This window comes from Osmerus eperlanus, chromosome 4 (genome assembly GCF_963692335.1).
Source record: "Osmerus eperlanus chromosome 4, fOsmEpe2.1, whole genome shotgun sequence".
NCBI lineage: Eukaryota > Metazoa > Chordata > Actinopteri > Osmeriformes > Osmeridae > Osmerus > Osmerus eperlanus.
Window position 1 is genome coordinate 15,298,807 of NC_085021.1, and position 20,192 is coordinate 15,318,998.

Sequence of the window (20,192 nt, forward strand, 5' to 3'; positions counted from 1 at the left end):
CTTTCCCCTCTCAGCATGCTGATGTCCTGGCCTATGATGTCTGTTAAATAATGGTTGTGTATTCCCTGTAATCCTGATTAAATGGGGGTTAATGTGTGTCTGTTATAATGTTTCAGTAGGGAGTCTCTGTTCATGACCTTCTATGACAACAGTGCTTGAATAAATGAACTGGCTCATGATGAGACTCTGGAGTGTAGCTCCAAACTGTGTCTGAATTCACATTTTGTTTCTGTAAGAAACATAGGTAAAGATACTTCGTTTCTGAAAAATGGAATGGAATGTATTAAAAATGCATACACAAATCTTAAACTTCAGTAGGATACTAAGAGACCAAAAAAACAAATAATGAAATAAAAGGAAAATATCAGTCTTGGACGTGGCAGTGGTACAAACAGATTGACCAGGCTCTGAATTCCAAAATCCTCCCCCGTGCAGACAACACTTCCCTCACGTCCATCTTGGCAGTTTTTTCCACAGTGGTGTTAGTGTGTGTGTGTGTATGTGTGTATGTTCATGTGTTTGTGTGCGTTGTATGTGTGTGTCTGCCTGTCATTGTGTCAAGTGAGAGAACGTGAAAGGCTTCACCAGGCTTCAGGCTGTCCGGCCTACACACAACCCTCCCTGTCGTCACACCTACCTCTCACCCCCCATCCCCTCAACGGTGAGCACGGAGGTGTGTGTGGGGGGGTTGGATTATTAGTTCAACACGCACATTCCGTCTCAGAATGGACACCTGTCCCTTGGTCTCTCTACTTCTCAGCAAATCTTGTTCTGTTGCTCTCAGCAGGAGCTAATGCCGTAGCCCCACTGTGGAATGGGGCGCTATGTGAACATACGACTGAGCAGGGCAAAGCCAGGGTTAAACGCTGGACTCACTTGCAAACTTCTTGTCACCTATCTATTGTCCTCTGTCTCATTAAATAAACTGCTTTCACATTTCTTCCCCTCTCCTTCACTCTTTTTCTTCTTCTATCTCTCTTTGTCTCAACCCCCACTCTATCTCGTTCACTTGTTCATGATTAAGTTTTATGTTTCCGACCTAGAGAAGGGGGATGAGTACACATATATTACAGTAATTATCTAATTTTACTGTGCCTTTAAATGTCTGTTGGAGCCAGAATTATGGCATTAATACAATAAAGAGGGCTTGGGCCGTGGGGATGCTAACTTCCTGGTGGACTGTGCTGAGGGTCCTTGGTGAGACACTGCAGCAGCATATCTGCACTGCAGCTTCAACAGATCATTACTCCATCTGAACTTCTGTTAAGATCTACAGTCTAATAAAACAGACAAATCGACAAATTTTCTATGAAGATAAACAAATAAAATTAATCTAAGATTGCCCTCTAGAAGTTCCTTACTGAAGATGTTCACTGCAATGCAAGGTAGCCATTTATATGATTATTCATCCTCCGATCTTAAAACAAACAATAAATAATCCACAAATTCTATGTCAGGAGAATGTAGGATTGGCACAGCTTGCGTCACAATGCTAACGAGCAATGCAGGATGCATTACAACATAGCATGAATGCTTTGCTATTTTACCTCTGTGTTTTCATGTAAAATTCTGAAAAACGATATTTAGATTCTCCTCGCTGTGCAGAAACCTGGCTGGCTATGGTGTTATTTACTAAGGGACTGAGGCACATTTGGGATCTGTTCAAATTCAAAGCTGTGCCAATCAACTCTTTCTTTTTGGTGTTCCCCCCCCCCCCCCCTCTCTCTCTCTCTCTCTCTCTCTCTCTCTTTCTCTCTCTCTCTCTCTCTCTCTCTCTCTCTCTCTCTCTCTCTCTCTCTCTCTCTCTCTCACTCTCTCGTTGTGTCTGTCTCTGTCCTGATAGATGGAGATGTGAAATATTTAAACACACTTTGTTGTTTGGGGACAATGCACTCAGCAGATGGGCCTGCCCTGCACAGACCCAATGTATGCAAATCTCCATACAAAGCAGCCCAGGATGTTTTCAATATAACACGAGGGCCTCGGGCCCTGTTTTAATCCCTCTTTACCCACAGCCAGCGCGTTGTTTCATCCAGTCAAACGCCTTAAGCGCTATGTCAACTTGGACATCTGGCCGCACGACTGAACCAAAAAAAAGTGTGTTGGTAAAGGAGTGTGTGTGGGGTAGAAGGGGGGTGATGATGAATACTGTTGGGCTGAATATCCTGAGATGAAATCAGAACACTGGATCGATACCCATCAGACCAGATCAATGGAGCAAGCCAATCAAAATGCTGTACACATCTCAGGAACTGGGATACCTAACCCTACCTCTTGCTGTCTCGATGGAAATAAACAAGACAAGGTGGCAGTGGTCATTGTCCACACTTTGTCATTCTATCTTCTCCATTTGGGTGTTTTTCCTCAAGTTGTTTTTCCCACCCCTTGCCCTCTAAGAATACACTGCACCTCTAAGACACACCCACACACTCACACACTCACACACTCACACACTCACACGCTCACACACCCACACACTCACACACTCACACACTTACATCTCAACAGAACACATGTGCGCCGCCTGCAGCCACCTTCTCTTCCCTGTTCTGACGACTGATTTCTGCCGTTGTGACATCTGAAGGGTGCTATAGCACAGCCAGACACCTGGATACACATGGCATCTTTCACTACTTGTGTGTCTGTGTTTACAAATGAGTGTGTGTCCATGTGCATGTGTGCATGTGTGTGCTAGGTGTGTGTGTGTGTTTATGTGTGCACGTGTGTGTTTGTGCAGGTGTGTGTGTGGCTACGTGTGTTTGAATGTGTGTGTGTGTGACTGTGTGTGTGCGTGTGTGTGTGTGCTAGGTGTGGCAGAAGGTGTTACATCTCCTGAGGCTAGTTCAGCAGGTTTCCAGGATGGATCAGTAGTTCAGTTGCTTGTGGCGATGTTGCATGTACTCACTGACCTACATGATATGGAACTAAGCACTCATACACACATATACTTTACATACTACGCTGTAGCATTTGAAACATTTAAGGTGTCTGATTAAGTATCTACACAAATATTAATATCCCCAATAATAATGATAATGATATTTAAGAATCACATTTACGTTATATAATATTGAGGAGCTGACAAAATTCTAACTTCCTATGAGTGTTGAAACAGGATTTCCTATAAAGTGCATTTAGTATAGGATGTGTGATGATGTCATCCACTCATTGATACCACACGACTGACTACGTATCTGCCACCCTTTGTACATACATAGAGAGAGGAGGGGACTGTCTGCAGGTTGTACCATAGTTTGGAGACTGTGGATGTGTAGTGTAATAGAAAAGGGTGCCTGTATGCTTTGCAACCCCAGGCTCTGAAGGTTGTGTGTGTGTGTGTGTGTGTGTGTGCGTGTGTGTGTGTGTATGTGTGTGTGTGTGTGTGGACCAGCGCAGGTGAGTATGGCGGGCAGAGCTACCTGTCAGTTCCACAGCTGGCTCTCTGGCTGCTTGCCTCTGGCTGAAACAGTGTGACACTCAGCATCACAGCACCATAGCACAGGGCCTAGACTCAACACATACACACACACACACATCCACACACACGCAGACAAACACACACTCCAGCTCTCCTTCTGTGATGATGTTTTTACTTGGAATCTTCTGTGTCTGGGTGAGCCTCACCTGATGGGGCTGCGACCCAGGGAGCCATGGAGTTACAGCTGGTCTGAGAACGGCAGAAAAAACCCAAACCAAATCTGTGTGTCTCAATGCAAGTGTGAACATGACAGAACAGATTGCTTGGCAATAGAGTGACCACCATCCTCGAGTAGAGAGAAAGAGCGAGGCAGGGAGAGAAAAAGAGAGTGGAGAGAGAGAGAGAGAGAGAGAGAGAGAGAGAGAGAGAGAGAGAGAGAGAGAGAGAGAGAGAGAGAGAGAGAGGACATGTTATGAGGAAAACAGTGACTGCAACAGATATGCATTTATTACGATGGATGCTGATCTCTACTATAAGCAACTATTATCTTAGTCTCTACATCAGGAGATGGTGCTCCTACCCCCAAGCCTCGTTAAGGGACTCTCCTCACAGCATCTACCCAAGCAGGGGGGACTCTCTGTGGATAAAGTGCCTGAGGCAATGCCCCTCCCCTCCTTATGCCTACACACTGACCCATGCTTTGAGACAGCAGTCAATAGGTGATTAGGGAGATGTACTGTATCTTTATATAATAGGGTTTTCCCTACAGTGAAAACTGCAGTGTCCACTGATTCAGGCCTGTACAATGATTTGTAAAATGTGTTTTAATTGAATGATATGCAGTATATATGTTATTTAACAGGGCATAAACAGAGACCACATCTGTTAAAGTATAGATAATGGAGACATATTTTAAACCTTCAGTGGTTTATTCTTCCCTTATAAAAGATTAACAAGAACTGGTGGAGATAAACATTGTATATTCAGCTGACATTCAACTAGAAATAACAAAATTGAGTCAATGGAGAAAAAAAAGTATGAGCGTTGACAGGAGAAGTGAAACTGAGTTGTGACTCTAGCTGTCAGGGGACGTTCCCTTCCGCACGTCTAAAGTTTTTAAGATTAAATGACTTTGTGCCCCAGTGGCCCTGCCTCACGTCTGTGCGAGTGTGTTTTTGTTTGTGTGTGTATTACTGCGTGTATGTAGTGTGTCCATGTGTATGTGTGTAGCGATCAACTTCAGCTAAATACTAATTACTGAATACTTAGTACGGGTGCCCTTTCTATTGGGTCCCTTTAGTATAAACATTCATTATGCCTATTTTTCTCCTTTGTAGCTCTGTCATCATTATTCCACCGCATCCCCCCGAGGAGAGAGCGAGCTGAGGCCAGGGCTGGGGCCGGACCGGGCTGCCGAGGAAAAATACACTTGGAACCAGAGCACCAGGACCTGGGAATGCACACAAGTGATATTTGTGCGCTGAGATCAAAAAACATTTACCTTTAGATGTTTCCCCGATATGAATATTCAATGTCCTTATTGAAATCTAATTTGGGTCTCCTTGTCTCAGGGGTCTTTTCATCAGTGCCTGTTGCCCGAGGCCACAGCTGATTGACAGCCAAACTTTAGTAAAGAGAGAGGAGGGAAAAAGGTGGGGGTTTTTGGTGGTGTGGAGATGTGAGCGGTGTGAAGCCATGGAGGGCTGAAAAAGACAAGAGTGGAGGGGTGGAGAGGTGGAGAATGGGAGGGGGTATTTAACCTCCTCCTGAATGCAGACACACAATGCCGTCGTTTATTAGCCTCTTTTAGAGAAAAAGCGATGGAGCCATGAACAATTATATTTTATCCTCTGTTTATTCACGTCTGTGGGAGAATATTCACTAATGTAGTGGGTAGCTTAGTTTGGCAAGATTGATGACAGATCAACCAAAACGACATTAATTAATTAACATAATATTACAATGTTATAATCAAAGTAATGGGTATTACTGGTATCTGTCCCTGGTGAGGCAAGATTTGTAATATTTAACGATAAATAATGTTTGATAATGTAACTGAAGACAATCCTCTTGAATAAATATGTAATTGGTTACAGTTGCAGTGGCACGATTACTGCCAGTATTTACACATTGTTTTGTGAGGGATTGTTTTACACATTCATTTCAAAACTGAACATACGATGACTCTATGCCAGAGGATATGCACCAATATTGTTTTCTAAAATTATATTTGTTCAGATGGAAAGTTTTCTATTACCGACTCTTGAAGTCTGTGGCTGTAATTCATTTAGCAAAACAAAAAATCTATTTTGCTTATGTACAAACTAATGTATTTTACGGATATTTTTCAAGTGAATGTTTTCCTCATAAATGTATTTGTCCCTTTCCTCTCTACCTCTCTCTCTCTCCCTCTCACTGGCTTCAGGGAAGAGGTATATTGGGTTGTGTGTCTCTGTGGTTCTAACTCAGATAAAGCCATAGAATATCATTCAATATCAATTGCCCATTTCTAAGGACTGCCTGGAGTGACATCCTGTTTTTCCTCTGGCTTGGCTGTCAAGCAAGCAGACACAAACAGATGCACCTGTGGGGTCAAACAGACACACCTGTGGGGTCAATGCAGGACTTCCCCCTAAGATGAGTTGTTGAGTACATATGCAGCGGGTCAAGTAGTTTCATAGTCGTTTACTGAACTAGATATAACCTCACAATTATTAGCATGAATAGCAGTTTGACTGTGCTAGCAGACAGATGCCAGGAGGGTTCATTTGTCTTTTGGAAACAGCAGAGCTGCCCTGTAGCAAGGAGGGCTGAAGAGAAATACAAAGATGGGAGAAGACGGATGCAGAGATATTAAAGGGGGGAAAACACACACACACACACAAACAAACACACACACACATTCACACACACACACACACACACCAGGCTGTCCTCATCTGGCCACCGGGCCGACGGTGATTTCATGTTATTAAAGCGCAGGTGTGTGGGTCCTGTCCCGGAGGGTTTTATTAAAATGCTGCCCCTTTCAATGCCTGGACCATTTGCTCTTTATATTTAACAGAGGCCATATGTCTAGCAGGAGGCAAACAGCTGATGGAGTTTAATTGACAAAAATCTGCCTAAATGTGTGGGTGTGTGTGTGTGTGTGTGTGTGTGTGTGTGTGTGTGTGTGTGTGTGTGTGTGTGTGTAAAACTAGTGAGAAGTAGAAAGAGGTATAAGTCAGCAGAGCATTGCATACATGGGATGCAACCTGCTGCATGGGAGTGTATAATGTTCGAGTTGAGAGTCTTCCCCCTTCTAGAGACACCGCTGTGTTCATAGTGTAAACATGTTTCATCTCAGCTCACAGAGACAGTGGTAACCAACGTTTCCATTGAATGGGGTCAATTTAGACAATAGGACTGGCAGTGGACAGATTTAAAAACAGTGGGGAACCTACAACAAATGTGGGAACATTAACGCTCAAGCTTTGAACATAATCAAAGCCGGAATTCAGAGATCTCAGTGTGTGTGGGAGACTGTCATTTGATACTTATAGTATTTCTTTAATATTTAATGTAAAAAATATTGATGTGCAGTCATGGAGAGGGACCTACGCCGGGCTAACAGGCACAACACAATTAGCTCTAAAACTGCTGAAGCCTTGCAATACAAAGAGTCTCAAAGGACCTACAGACTTATAATGCCTTCTGATCCATTACTAGTGAGTTATTAATCCTGCACACACAATGCAGTGTCTTTAACTGGGCCTTGATGTCGTTAGTTTTGTAAGAGGGTCCTTCCTGGCGCTACGCTAATTAGCATTCGTATCAGGGACGAGGGAGAGAGAGGCCCTCCGCCACGGAGGAAGGACAAGGCATGAGACGGCGACACGGTGACATTGTCATTAACTTGATGTTAATTACTAATTAATGGGGCTATTTCATTTACATGTATCTGTGGCTCTCTGACGGCCTGGGCCTTGGTGGGTTACTGTCCCAGTCTCCACCAGGCCCTCAACACAGGGGAGGTTCCTCCCCTCTTTTCTTCCCTTCCAATGCTTCATTCCACTAATTAAATAGCAAGCCACTCATCATGATTATGTCTTTTAGTGTTTTAAGACCGTCATTTACTGTCACTGTGAAAGTCCTCATGGAGGGACTGGCAGCCTACTCTAACAGTAGGGCTGAGCCTTTCTGTGTATCTACCTTCACTGACTTCTTCTGGATTCGGAATTACAGTACAAACATCATGATCCGTGACCCCTCCCCTTTTCCCCATTGTCACAACAATGGGCGCAAGCCACCCGTCTCCATGGTAACCTGAGCCGTTGAGTCCCGTGAGAGGGGCTGGGTTGACTGGCGTCAGGCCCTTCACAAGTTGGCGGTGCCAGCTAGCCAACATGGCACACAGTGTCCTGCCATATGGTGCCACCCCTTAAGTCCCACTGGCCTGGGCTGGGGAGCTGCGCCTGTAGTGGACGGGAAGTGTGAATGGGACAGACCTGCACCAATAACAGAGAAAATCTACTATCACAACTGAACCACGCAAACACTTACACTCTACCTGGTTTGACCAAGTTACTTTAAGGCATCTATTTGTAACAGCTATGGTTTAAGTTGCTGGACGGGTTGTACACTACCTATATGGTGACAAGGGGGGGGGGGGGGGGGGATACCAATACCTGCCACAAGTATGCTAAACTCAATTACTCACAGACACAAAAATTTACCTCATGTTTCATAAGTTATATACAGTGGGACATGCATATTTGTTTTGACTGTACAAGTAGTCTATAAAAGTATTTCTTCAAATGAGCCAAACATACCCATATTACTGGCACCGTGCTGCCTCTCAGTGGCCTGAGAGGGACAGTACACCATGACCAAGTGTGGATCCAAGGAAAATTAGATTCGCTGAGGCAAAACTAATGGGGATTCAAGTAAAGAAATAACAAATACTACAGTTTGGTATTACTTGATGTCTTCCCAAGCCGGCTGGCACCTCCTCTGGAATGAAGTAAAGAACCACAGCACAATCAACTCAATACAATTGACAAAATAGATTTTATTTAAAAATTCAAGAAAATATGCATACAAATACATCTTTGTAGCAGTAGAACACTGCATTTATTTCCAATTTAACTTTAAATAAATGTTGTATAACATATCATACATTATCTTATCAAAATAAATATTGTCAAAGCTTTCAGTAACTTACAACACAGTTGGTGCATTACAACAGTGTTGTGTCTTGTTAATTAAGTATCCGGCAGGAATGAAAACATCATAAAGCAAAGTAACAGAAATCAGACAAGTAATGAACGTGTTCTGACCATACAATTAAAGCAGCTGAAGTGCATTAATGTAATTACTAAGCTTTTTTCCTTTAAAGCTGCCTACTACAGAGGAATCAACAATGAATAGGGATCTTGTAAAGTAACCTTTGTTATTTGTATGCATCCTACTTCCTGCATTAAACCAGAAATATAAATTATGAGATTAACTACAGGTATATATCTATACATAGCAGTTTCAAACTAGCGATGCGTCATTCTACCAATTTATTGCTTAATTGTCCATCCTACATTAACTGAGTCTGTATACTGGATAATGTATGTCTTCAGTAACATGTCTTCTGTTTGTCATGATGTCACGGTAACTCGGTTCCCATAACACAGCTGCCAATCTTTAAATACTACGATAATACAGTAACCTTCTATTGAATGTTGCTTTTGCCTTTGCAGTGAGGCTTGGAAGGTAAGGAGGGGCCAAATTATATGAACTGTCAAAGACTATTTACAAGCTAACATTAACAGTTTTATACACAACATTTCCAGCCTACTCTCTCTGCAGACAAGTACCATTGGAGACAGCTTGCGAATGTGCTCTGACTTCACTGAAAACACATGAACAGCTCAAATGGTACAGTAAGAAAATTGACATAATACATATCTAGAATAATCTGGTACTGATGAAACAGAAGGCCATACAATTAACCATGTATTAAAGACTATCATAAATACATTGGATTGAAAGTGTATAGACAAGTTAGGAGGTCCCAAGACCTGACACAAATATGCATTTCCTAATCTTCACTGATCTTTAAATACGTGTTCATAAGTTATGTGCACCACAGCAGTCAGGTATTGGGCTTGTGTTGGATGGGGATGGTAGAGAAGGTAAGAGACTACAGAGATATTTTGCATCTGAAGCATTGGAAAGAACAGTGAGAAACTGAACAGGGACATTCCTATTGATATGGAAGTTATGGTCTCTCCTCCCTAATGACCACACTTCCTGTCTTGACTATGAAGTAACCACAACATGATAGAATCTCTAAATTGAACACGCCTTTTATCCCTATATGCCTGTCCTTTAGCTAGGCCTCCATTAAATGAGGCACAACGATGAAAGGCAAAGTAAAAGCAGGTGACCCCTGGAGAATTTCAGACTGGCCTTCAGATGGTTAGGAGGCTAGGAAGGGCAGCATCAGGCTATTGCTACATTCTACAGCATGTCATACACTTCATCTCATATATATGATAAGACTTGACAGATCTATTTGATAATTATTATAAATATAAGTAATCCAAACTGATGTGAGGTATTTGTTATTGAATGCATCATGCATGATTGTAAAAATAATATAAACAAAATTAAATAGAAACTTTATATAATTTGGTCTTCAAAATATTTGACACTGAAACTGAAGGTTTTGAAGCTGGTGCTGTGCAGCCATAACAAAGCCCAGTGACGCACAATGAGATGACAAACCTGTAACTATGGAGATGGGGGCCATAGCAGGTGAACTGAGCAGGACGTGAGGGGGGGCTGGTAATTAGTCACTTGGTAATTAGGTTTCAGTCACAAACAAGTCCCGTCTAGAATTGAGAGGTGGACAGTGGACTAGAACCCTCCAGGTGCGACAGCTTTCGCACCCCCTCACCCCTCCGACACACACTTCTCCTTCCTCTGAATACATCACATCTTGGTCTGTCCCAACTGCCAGAGAGCTGACAGGACTAACACTTGTGTCGCTCCCTATGTGGTTTGGGTGTGGAGAGAATGAGATCACAGTAAACTGTCTACGCTGTGACTTTCAGTCAGTATTTCCATGACTGAACTTAAGTCTCAGTCCAGACAGTCAGAAATGGCCGAGCATCAAGAGTGAACAAGAACCATGTCCCTAAAGAACAACACTGTGATAATCAAGCAGTCATGAAGGGATCACACACTTTCTGCATGGGTCTGACTAGAACTGAAATACACTCACCTTTCTCACAGGCCAATGGGCCAGCTTTGGATGGTAACACACATATTTACATAATAGTTTCAAGTTATGAATTAACCCGGGGGGATGTTAAAGGCAGTTCAGTAACATTCCAGGGCACTCGAGAGGATTCAGTGTGCTCTCATATTCTGGTATGACAGCACGTCATATGTTCCCACAGTTCAGGATCTGGTCTAAGGGTGCTGGTTGTGGGCCTGACCCAGGACGGACTCTGTCAGATGTGAATGTTGTGGTAGCGGACCTTGGCAGAGTCGATGTCGACCCGGCGGGCCTCGGCGAAGGCCAGGAAGGTGCAGAGGCCCAGAAGATTCACCACAGAGATGAGGGCAAACACTGTTGCCCATGAACCCGTGGTCTCAATCAGGTATCCAGAGAAATATACCATCAGAACTCCTGCATGGAACACACACACACGCTCAGACCTGTGTGTCTAACACCACACACTACCAGACCAACAAACATAAACAATACAAATCCATGTAACACTCTTGATACTACGCACCGTACAGCTATAGCCTAGTAATGGCTTCAGAGCAGCACTGAACTTCACTAATATGCAAGCATAGTTACTCAATGCTAATGCTTCAGGAACATACTCCTCTCCCAGCTGTATGCTGCATGAATAACTGGAAGAGAAATGACAAAAAGCTAATTCTTGGTCTCCCAGAGGAGCAGTAACTGTATCTCCTATTCTCTCTATTATTCATCAGACAGTTCCATGATGAAATCTGCATCATGGAAATTGGTGCCAGTGTGACTGACAGCAGACACACAGCTCAAAGTTTTTCCTTCAGAAATTTGAATTAATATTTTTTTTGCCCCCACAAAAGGGCTAGACAATGGCCGTGCTGCTGGTGAAAGATTAATCACAGATTTTCTCAACACTTTTCACTCAAACTTAGGAACTCACCCGAGAAAGCACCACAAGTATTCATAACTCCTGCAATAAAGAGACATGCTTCATTAATGTTCCTCCTACTCATGTTCATAAGGTGCATTAACTCAACAGACATTTTTCAAAATCTGATGTTGGAAGAGCAGAGGTGAATCACCAGGTGGGTGACACCAACCAAGCAATAATACAATACATAAAATATATAGTTTTCTTTTCATTTTAGTTTTTAAAAGTATTTAACTGGAACCTTAAAACGTACCAAACAAAGCCCCAGCACAAGACGGAGCCAGATCCTGAACGTTCACCGACACACCACTACAAAACAAACAAAGAAAACTGTTCCTACAAAACACTAACTTGAATATGGAGTCATAAAGTGATAAGACTAATAGAACAGCAGCATAGCAACACCGTTCCCTAAAGGCCTTTGTGTCCATACAGATACAACAGCCAGCTCCTGGAAAGTTGCATCACATGCCAGGTGGTTTGAGCGCAAGGGTGAGGGCCTGGGCATCAGTACCTGTGGCTGAAGGTGGTTAGGCCCATGGTGGCAGACACGAAGGCTATGGCCCAGGGGAAGGTGGAGGTGCCACACAGCAGGAGGGTAAACACACTGGACACACCCATGGAGAAGAACTGACACGTGGAGATGGAGAGAGCACACCAAGACTTACAGTTTAGGGCATGATTGCAGTGGCAAGGTTTCCTTCATTCAGGGAGGTGTTGCTCATATTAAGGTTAAAACTCCATCTGACCATCAGTGTAATACAACACAAGCTGAAACCAGCTACAATACCTGCATCAACTTTCTCACTGCAGCAGTATCAAAACCTAGAGGAAGAGAGTGGGAAACAAGAGTTAGAAAAGAGTCAAGTAGCAGCTAGATGACACTCCACATGTGTCGTCTTGTATTTCCATATGCAAATGAAAGGATTGCTTTACCCTGGCTGATGAGGTGGTCAGAGAGACAGCCGCTGAAGAGGGAAGAGGGGATGGCCACTAGCCAGGGGACCACGTTGAACACCCAACCCTGACAGAGAACAACAAAAAGACACAAGGAAATGCTTTAACACGGATCACCAAGCTCTGTAGGATGGACATTACCAGTCTATCCCTTAAGGTGACTGTAAAAGTACTGCAAAAGTAATGCTGTTTATAGTGGCCACCGCTGGATAACCATTGGGTGCTACAAACTGTGAAGTAATAGTACACTCTGCTGTTAAACCTTACTGTGCTGACTCAAATTGACAGTCCTTAACCTTGCCCTAAACATTTCAAATAGTAAGAACTACTGTAGCCTCCTCAAACTCGTTTTCCTTGGTTTGATCTAATTCTCCTGCCTGTTAGTTCTGTCACGCCATGCTTGTTGTATAAAGGTTGCTTTTGCTTTGAGAGCAGGGGCTAACATACTTACCCTGGCTTCTGGGAAAGTATCCTTGAAGAAGGTTGGAAGCCATGACAACAGTGTAAAGAAGGTGCTCGCCGTGCAAAGGTGGGTGACAATAACAGCACTGTAAGGAAAACTTAGATTAAATAAAACGTGACACCCAGCATGTCCCAGATCATCTTATTAAAAAGCTACACAATAGTGGTTCCTGTTAAGAACTGTGGCATGTTTGAAAAACGATCCCAATCCCCAGTAAATTAAAATGCAAGTCACTGTAAGAATCACCATTCTGTGTGGTGGGTCGACGGTAATGTGACCATTTTTATCTTTAGTTTCTCAGAGATGCAATTTTGTGTGACATTGAGAACGTCACTTTCTCACACAAGCACCCTTCTAGAAACTCAGGGGTTGTTTTACTCTGAGGGAAAAGCTAACCTATGAAAGAGAATGAAACCAAACGCATATTTTCAAGTCAGGTAAAAGAGCACAGATCAGTGGCACAGCCAAGAGCTTCTATAAATAACTTTCCCTCAGAGACCAGACAGAGCACAGAGGACATGAATGAACTCATTATCTGAGACCATTTTATCAGCAGATAGCTGAGCTGACTGACCACAGACTCAACCGCCTGGCTTCCTCTCCTGGGTACAGATACGGGCTTTATCTAATTAGTAATAGGTCTGCAACTGAACCCAGCTAAACACAGAGAAGGTAAACTGCTCATTCATCTAAACCCAGTTACACAGGCTGCCATTCACACCCACACAGACAGACGGAGACACAATCAAACCAAACACGAGCCAATCCAAAAGCGAACGAATGAACAGACAGTAGAATTCCCCATTGACTCTGCTTCTTATCTCACCAGACAGCAGGTTGTTTGAAGAGGCGCAGCCAGTGTCTCCTGGACAGCTTGGACTGAATCCCCCCGCTACCCAGAGACTCTAGAGTGATGATAGGTCCTGGAACACACACACAATGTGTCTGTATGGATCTCTCTTTAGAACAATACAAACTAGCCTTAGAAGTATTTTTTTAGATGCAGCAAAGGCAATGTGAGTACATTCACAACTCCTCACATACCACTTACCTTCCCCTTTGAGTAGATATTTCCACATGCAGTAAGCCCAAAGGACAGAGAGCAGACCAGACGCATAGAAGACACTCTCCCAGCCATACAGGTCTAACATGAGGGAACCAGCAGCTCCAATCACCAGCGTTCTAAAGGAGACAGGAAACAATAAAAGCCACATGCAAACTTCAAAGCTGTTTCCAAAATGTCCCACGACAGGTTTTTCAGCATTGGTGATGGATGGATTGCTTGTTACTGTAGAGACAGTAGTCAAACCATGCTGTAGTACCTGTAGGTTGATCAGCAGAGCCTGATTTGATTTATCAATAACCAGTAGGAGGTGAACCATAAGACTGGCCCCAGGTAAGCATCAAAGACCAACCGTGTTTGTGAAAACAGGATGTGTGATGCAGACTCACCCCAGGTAGGAACCACTGCCAACTGTGCTCATGAGGAAGCCCCTCTCACTCTCCACCACCTTCTGAGAACACAGGCTGGCTAGCGATGGGTAGTGCACACCTTCATATTTGAGAAAGAAGATTATGTATTGTATTCTCAAGGTAAAATACAAGGATTAAGTCCAACAAAAAATGGAAGAGCAGACTCAGAACATAACATTATCCTAAATTACAGGGTGGTTCCCTAGTTCACAGAAAAGTCAACAGCAAAAATGTTCTTATCTTGACCATGCATAGACAGGTTTTACAATAGCCCTGAGGTTAATTGCAAACAAAACCAAACTGAACCTTAACCAATGACAGCTATTCCCAATGTTACAGTCAGATGCTTTGAATACAACTAAACCCTTATCTAAGAAGGTTGTCTCGTGTCAGTCTATCCTCATAACTGAAATATCAATGTGGCATTAGGGTAGCTCTTCCCCCTCACCTTGCAGCAGCCCCATCAGGAAGCGAGCCAGTGTCATGGAGAAGATGGGCTGGTTGCAGAGGCGGGCCAGGACCGGGGTAAAGGCTGTCATAGCCCCCCAGGCTGCTGCTGACAGCAGCATCACCTTCTCTCCCCCCACCCTGAGAGCAGACACATGATAGCACATAATACTCGGATCACTGTTCCATCCCATCTTTCAACCTAGTGGAGGGACACATACTCAACAACTGTGGGTACAGGGTTTCCCCTGACTAGTGCAGAATCATACATCCATCTGGAAATGTCTATTGTTGAGTAATAGATAACCATGCGTGTCTTCCCTAAGCATGCAGCTTGGAGTGCAACACTATTAAAGTCTTAACTGTGATATCATTATGTTTGCAATGTTGCAATGATGCTGGCACCTGGGCCTCACCCACCAAAAGCAGTTGGTAGAGCTGCTTTTTGAGTCAGTTTTTTAGTGCTTTTCTGCAAACATTCACATCAAACAATGACCTTGTTTCCATAAAAAAAGATGTTTGTAGGATGCATTATTATAAAATTATCTTTTCTTTTGACAGTTCACACCCAAACCCAGTATTTGCCTTCCATTAGTGCAAACAGACCAACGCACACAGTGTGTGGAGTACTGGTCAAAATCATCACCCACCTGTCACTGACGTAACCCCCGATGACTTGGGTGAAGCAGTAGCCCCAGAAAAAGCTGCCCAGCACCATGCCTGTCTCCCTCTTGCTCCAGCTGAACTGCTCTGCCATGCTGACCGCACATATGGGCATGGCGACACGGGCACAGTACAGCAGGCAGGTCCCCAACAGCAGCACGACTGTCCATATTCGTGCCAGTGGTCTGTACAGAGGAAAGACTTACAAATTAAATGATATATTTTTGTTTGTTAGGTAGTGTGTAAGCCGGCTTGTAATAGTGGAAGGAATGTGTGAGAGAATTCCCTTTGAACCCTTTTTACATTTAGTATAATGGAAATACAGGTTTACAAACTGGTTTAAATTGCATTTCAGTTAACAGGGCCAACTGGTTATGTTCTGTTTCAAAATTTAGCGTGAATTCAGTTAAGTATATGTCAACACATCTTGTGGCATCATTACATTTTCTTAAAATTATTCAGCACAGGAACAGTCTAAATACGAAAAAGAAACTGAGTGCACTAGGCCAACTGCTTATGCATCTCGGGACCACCAGCTGACAGCCATTTCAGAAGTCAATGGGTAGGCTATATGTGCCTGATAACTGTCTAACTTAACTTTACGGAAGTTACAAAGTAACAAACACAGACATGGGTGTATGCTGAGTAGCATGCTTACGTCAAAATGGGACGTAAATGTGCATTAAGAAAAAGGTGCAAATTACTGCCATCAACAGCCCTCATCGGCAATTTTGCAATGAATCTAGTTTATACTTGCCACAAACATCCTTCCATTTGTTGCCATTAATACTTTGCAATGACCTTACCTTGACCAGTTCGTATTCAGTTCAGACCCCTTCTTCTGACATCCAGCGGCACCGATTTTATCTGTAGCGTGGTTTTCTTTGAGACAGACCAAATCTGGACTAGAGTTCTTTCCATGTTTTTGAAGAATTGCCATTCAACGAGAGGGATAAATATTTACTGACGTTTTCCGTTGGCTACCCAAGTTCACAATCCAGCGCTTTCTTTGAGAACGTAGCAGAACTGAAATATGACAAAAACAAAGCCTTACATTCGGATGAAACTGGCGTATAATTTCCTTCCGATTAGATTCATATCTGGTCACATTACAGTGTGGTGAGGAGGAGAAGCGCGCGGGATAAGATGAGACAGAACTAAGGAGAGAATCTGTTTTCCCCGGTGCTGCCTCTGAGGGTTGATAATCCACGTGTCAGTTTCCAGTTACAGACACGCAGTTCTTCTAGCCATCGGTAGGGCAACCTTGTTCAGGAAGTAAAGACGTGACTCAGTCTTTTTTAAACAGCGTGTATATGAAAGGGAGTGAACTCCATCGATTCCCTTACATGTCTCTCCCAAACATAAAAAGCGCTCCAGCATGTCAGATGAAAGCATTACAGCTCCGATATGATTACATAGTAAAACAGTAGACTAGATTGAAAAGATACCATGATTCAGTCGTTTTCTTTACGCTTGGCGTTGCCCTTGACAGATGGATGATGATACTGTCTTCTCTGATGCTCTTGGTTGGCTGTTGTCAGTATTTCTCAGGCAAGGCAGCGATGCTGCGCAGTACCTTTAGGCTACTGTACTTTCAGTTACTGCTCCCGTGCCGGATGCTCAGCTGAGCTGGCATTGGTCAGATGAGGAACCAAGAATTACATAACACCCCACAATGTCGTCTTGAATGTTGCGTGGCCCTTATGGTGCCTTGCAAATTTAAAAACATTTGTGTCAAGACTTGCGATTATAAATCAACACATCTACTTTTAAATTAGATTTTATTGCAAAATAATATCAGCTAAGCAAAACATGGTTCCAACAAGATTTTGTTCCAAAAAATGTATATATTTTTATCTGTCCCCTCTATAAGTTCAGGCAGATATGAATTCACATCATTGTATAGTGTTGTCAAGAGATGACACGGGATGAAAAGCAAGACCCAGCTCAGTGGAAAGTCAAGCATTAAGATTTTCCTGCTTTTACCATTTTCTAACATTGATGACAAGCATGTGTATATCTGTGAGAAGAAAAACACAGATATACACATTGAACAACCAATCCTTCAGCATCAACTATAAACCTTCTTTCACTCCATTTCAAGGTCAATACATAAGTCTTACAAGCCTAATTTAGGCTTTATTCTCACCCTTCATATGCAAACAGTGTTAACTTTCCCTGCCGACTGACAGAAAAAAAAATCTAATAACTGAAATATGTAAAATGATAAATCATCACACAACTTTACATCACAGGCTTGAACAAAGCATACAATGTACCTCATAAAAAAGCATTATATCTTGGAAGTTGTCATTTCTGGCATTAAAGTCACTTTAAAACATCAACCATCCACTTTGCACTGTCTTTCAAAGACTATCAAAGAGTCTATCAAAGAGTCGCAAAAAAACAACCTAAAAATAAGAAAGAAAGGGTTGTCTGGCACGAGTCAGTCTCTGCTTAAGTATAAATAGATAACAGGAGAGTGGTGTGTCCATTTTTGTACAAAGGTGTTCTCACTTTGGGTCCTCAATAGTTCCCTTGCTGAGGTCTGTCATTTTGGGATACTTCACTTTTTTTTGGTCAAGTTCATTCTGAGCCCACAGGAGCAGCTTCAGGAGCTTGGCCAGTTTGGGTGTAGACTCTCTATTCTCATAGTCCAGTACAGACTGGTTCACCTCACTCCACACCTTTAGGGGAATGGAAAAGACAGTGCTACATAAGCAAGGAAAAGTCATAATAATTGAAACAAGGACAAATGTCTAGGTTTAAAAATATATATGTCCTTCCAATTCACGGCTCCACATGTGTTCACTTGACCTCACCTTCTGCCTTTGCAACATGTTGAGCAGATCTCCAAAGGGTGACTCCTCAGGGTTGTCGAACGCCAGCAGAGCCAGGGTTCTCTCCATCTCAGTCAGACATTCGCGGCTCTCCTCCCCTTGCTCAGCCAGCTGGGACTGGGCAAACTCCAGCGCTGCCTCAGTCTCCCTCAGGCGGATCAGCTCGATCAGGTGCTGCTGCTGCAAAGGGGAAAGGGTTTTCAAGATATTAGTCAGAGGCAGGAAGGCATGGGGAAGTGTGACACATGCAGTAACAAAACTAACATATGAAAGTAGACTTCAAAAGGGGCTGAGGGAGAAATAAGTATATGTGCAGAAAAGAAACAAACGATCAATAAATCAAAGGAGGCCCTTTTTGTTACCTGTAGATGAAAGTACAGGTAGCGGTTGGTGTCCAACAGCTCTGGGTGCAGGCTATTTATCAGTGCGATGGCTTCCTGGATCTGTCCTTTTAAGATCATCTCTCTGATCTTTATTCTCTCGTCCAGAGAGTCCAGGTCCACGCTGGGCTCAATCCCAGACTCCATACGGAACTTCTCAGCTGCCTCCTTGAAACCCTCTAGTAAGGTCATAATAACTGTTAGACTTTGTACTGGGAGTGTGAATTATTGATTTAAAAGGCATAGAGTTGTTAGGATTAATCAAAAAATATATTGCTGTTCAAAATGCACAATTAAGAATAAGATACTATACATTTTTTCTAAACCTAAACAAAAGAAAGGATTATGTAAAAATGTGGTTCTGCATCATACCTGTCACAAGGTAGTTCATTATGAGCCTGTTCATGTCAGCTCTCTGAATGTGGACATTGTTGAGTTTATCCATCCACTCTTCTCTCGTTATGTCCTCCGGCTTTTCAGCATAACTCATAATGAATGGTCCTGCATTGGGTGAATCGAGATAACGTGTATTATAACAATAAATTGAATTCAAAGCTGTAACTTTTTTTAATTTATTTTTTATTGACAATTTTGACAGATCTGCAGTCGATGTATGGGTGCATTTAACTAAATGTAAGCAAAGGGATGATACATTTTTCCAAGCAGTCTGCATCTTAAATATATTTTCGCAAATAAAACAAGTTATTAGAATATCCACTGGTCAAGGTACAACAAGCCACCGGAAGCTCGCCGTACTGAGGCCCACGTCGAAAAGAACAACATTGAAGCCCGACTCGTTTCAGAACCAAAACAAAGCAGTTTTTCAGTCAATATAATAGCATCAAAACACCAAAATCAGTACAATTGAACGGAGCAATGTTGTGCTGATATTCTAGTGTGTGTCATCTCCGTCTTAAAATATAATAGAGGTTATTTTAGATTCGTTACCTGAAATGCTGCTACTCCTCTGCGGCAGCAATTGAAAATATGTGCACTGCTCGCGATATTACCAAGGGGTGAGAAAGGGATCTCTCCGCGGTTGCCAGGTTCTTTAAACCACCGCCTGATCGAGGTGATAGAACCAGCGCAAAGGAAATTCAGTGAAAGCAGAATATTTTTCATGGAATATTTATTCAAACAATTTAAATGAGTAGAGTTTAAATGTGTTTACACTAGATTATGAGCTTGATTATTCATGTCATGCCATACATACACACACCTACACACAGATATCCTAAAACGTTTTCCTTTTTATGTAGCTATATAAATTTTTTACATGGATATAATGTAAAGTTTTTTTTTTTACATGATGTGTCAGTTACACCTCACATGCCTCTATTTAGTGGATTAATAAATTATCAGATAACCCTGAAT

General features: G+C 42.7%; 2 protein-coding genes across 3 annotated transcripts in view; both read right to left on the bottom strand.

Annotated features, from left to right (window-relative positions):
- Nucleotides 1-8,448: 8,448 nt before the first annotated feature.
- Nucleotides 8,449-17,199, bottom strand: slc17a9b (solute carrier family 17 member 9b). The gene is made up of 14 exons (XM_062459582.1): nucleotides 17,047-17,199; nucleotides 16,405-16,624; nucleotides 15,586-15,783; nucleotides 14,937-15,076; nucleotides 14,468-14,567; nucleotides 14,067-14,197; nucleotides 13,842-13,938; nucleotides 13,004-13,100; nucleotides 12,532-12,619; nucleotides 12,386-12,420; nucleotides 12,110-12,225; nucleotides 11,849-11,904; nucleotides 11,605-11,634; nucleotides 8,449-11,087 (listed from the first exon to the last, which is right to left on the bottom strand). The coding sequence occupies exons 2-14, from the start codon at nucleotides 16,536-16,538 to the stop codon at nucleotides 10,909-10,911; spliced, it is 1,401 nt and encodes a 466-aa protein (XP_062315566.1). The 5' UTR covers nucleotides 16,539-16,624; nucleotides 17,047-17,199; the 3' UTR covers nucleotides 8,449-10,908.
- Nucleotides 17,200-17,362: 163 nt separating this feature from the next.
- The window catches only part of LOC134019097 (glucose-induced degradation protein 8-B homolog), a 51,722-nt gene continuing 48,892 nt past the window's right edge, over nucleotides 17,363-20,192 (bottom strand). Inside the window, exons 1-5 of one of the 2 annotated variants that reach the window (XM_062459636.1) lie at nucleotides 19,767-19,843; nucleotides 19,191-19,319; nucleotides 18,801-18,997; nucleotides 18,421-18,618; nucleotides 17,363-18,285 (exon numbers count right to left, since the gene is read on the bottom strand). In XM_062459636.1, coding sequence (XP_062315620.1) covers nucleotides 18,112-18,285; nucleotides 18,421-18,618; nucleotides 18,801-18,997; nucleotides 19,191-19,308 — 687 coding nt within the window. In that variant the 5' untranslated portion in view covers nucleotides 19,309-19,319; nucleotides 19,767-19,843 and the 3' untranslated portion in view covers nucleotides 17,363-18,111. Of the gene's footprint in view, nucleotides 18,286-18,420; nucleotides 18,619-18,800; nucleotides 18,998-19,190; nucleotides 19,322-19,766; nucleotides 19,844-20,192 lie in introns of those variants that run through there. The other variant, XM_062459637.1, reaches the window with a different exon arrangement.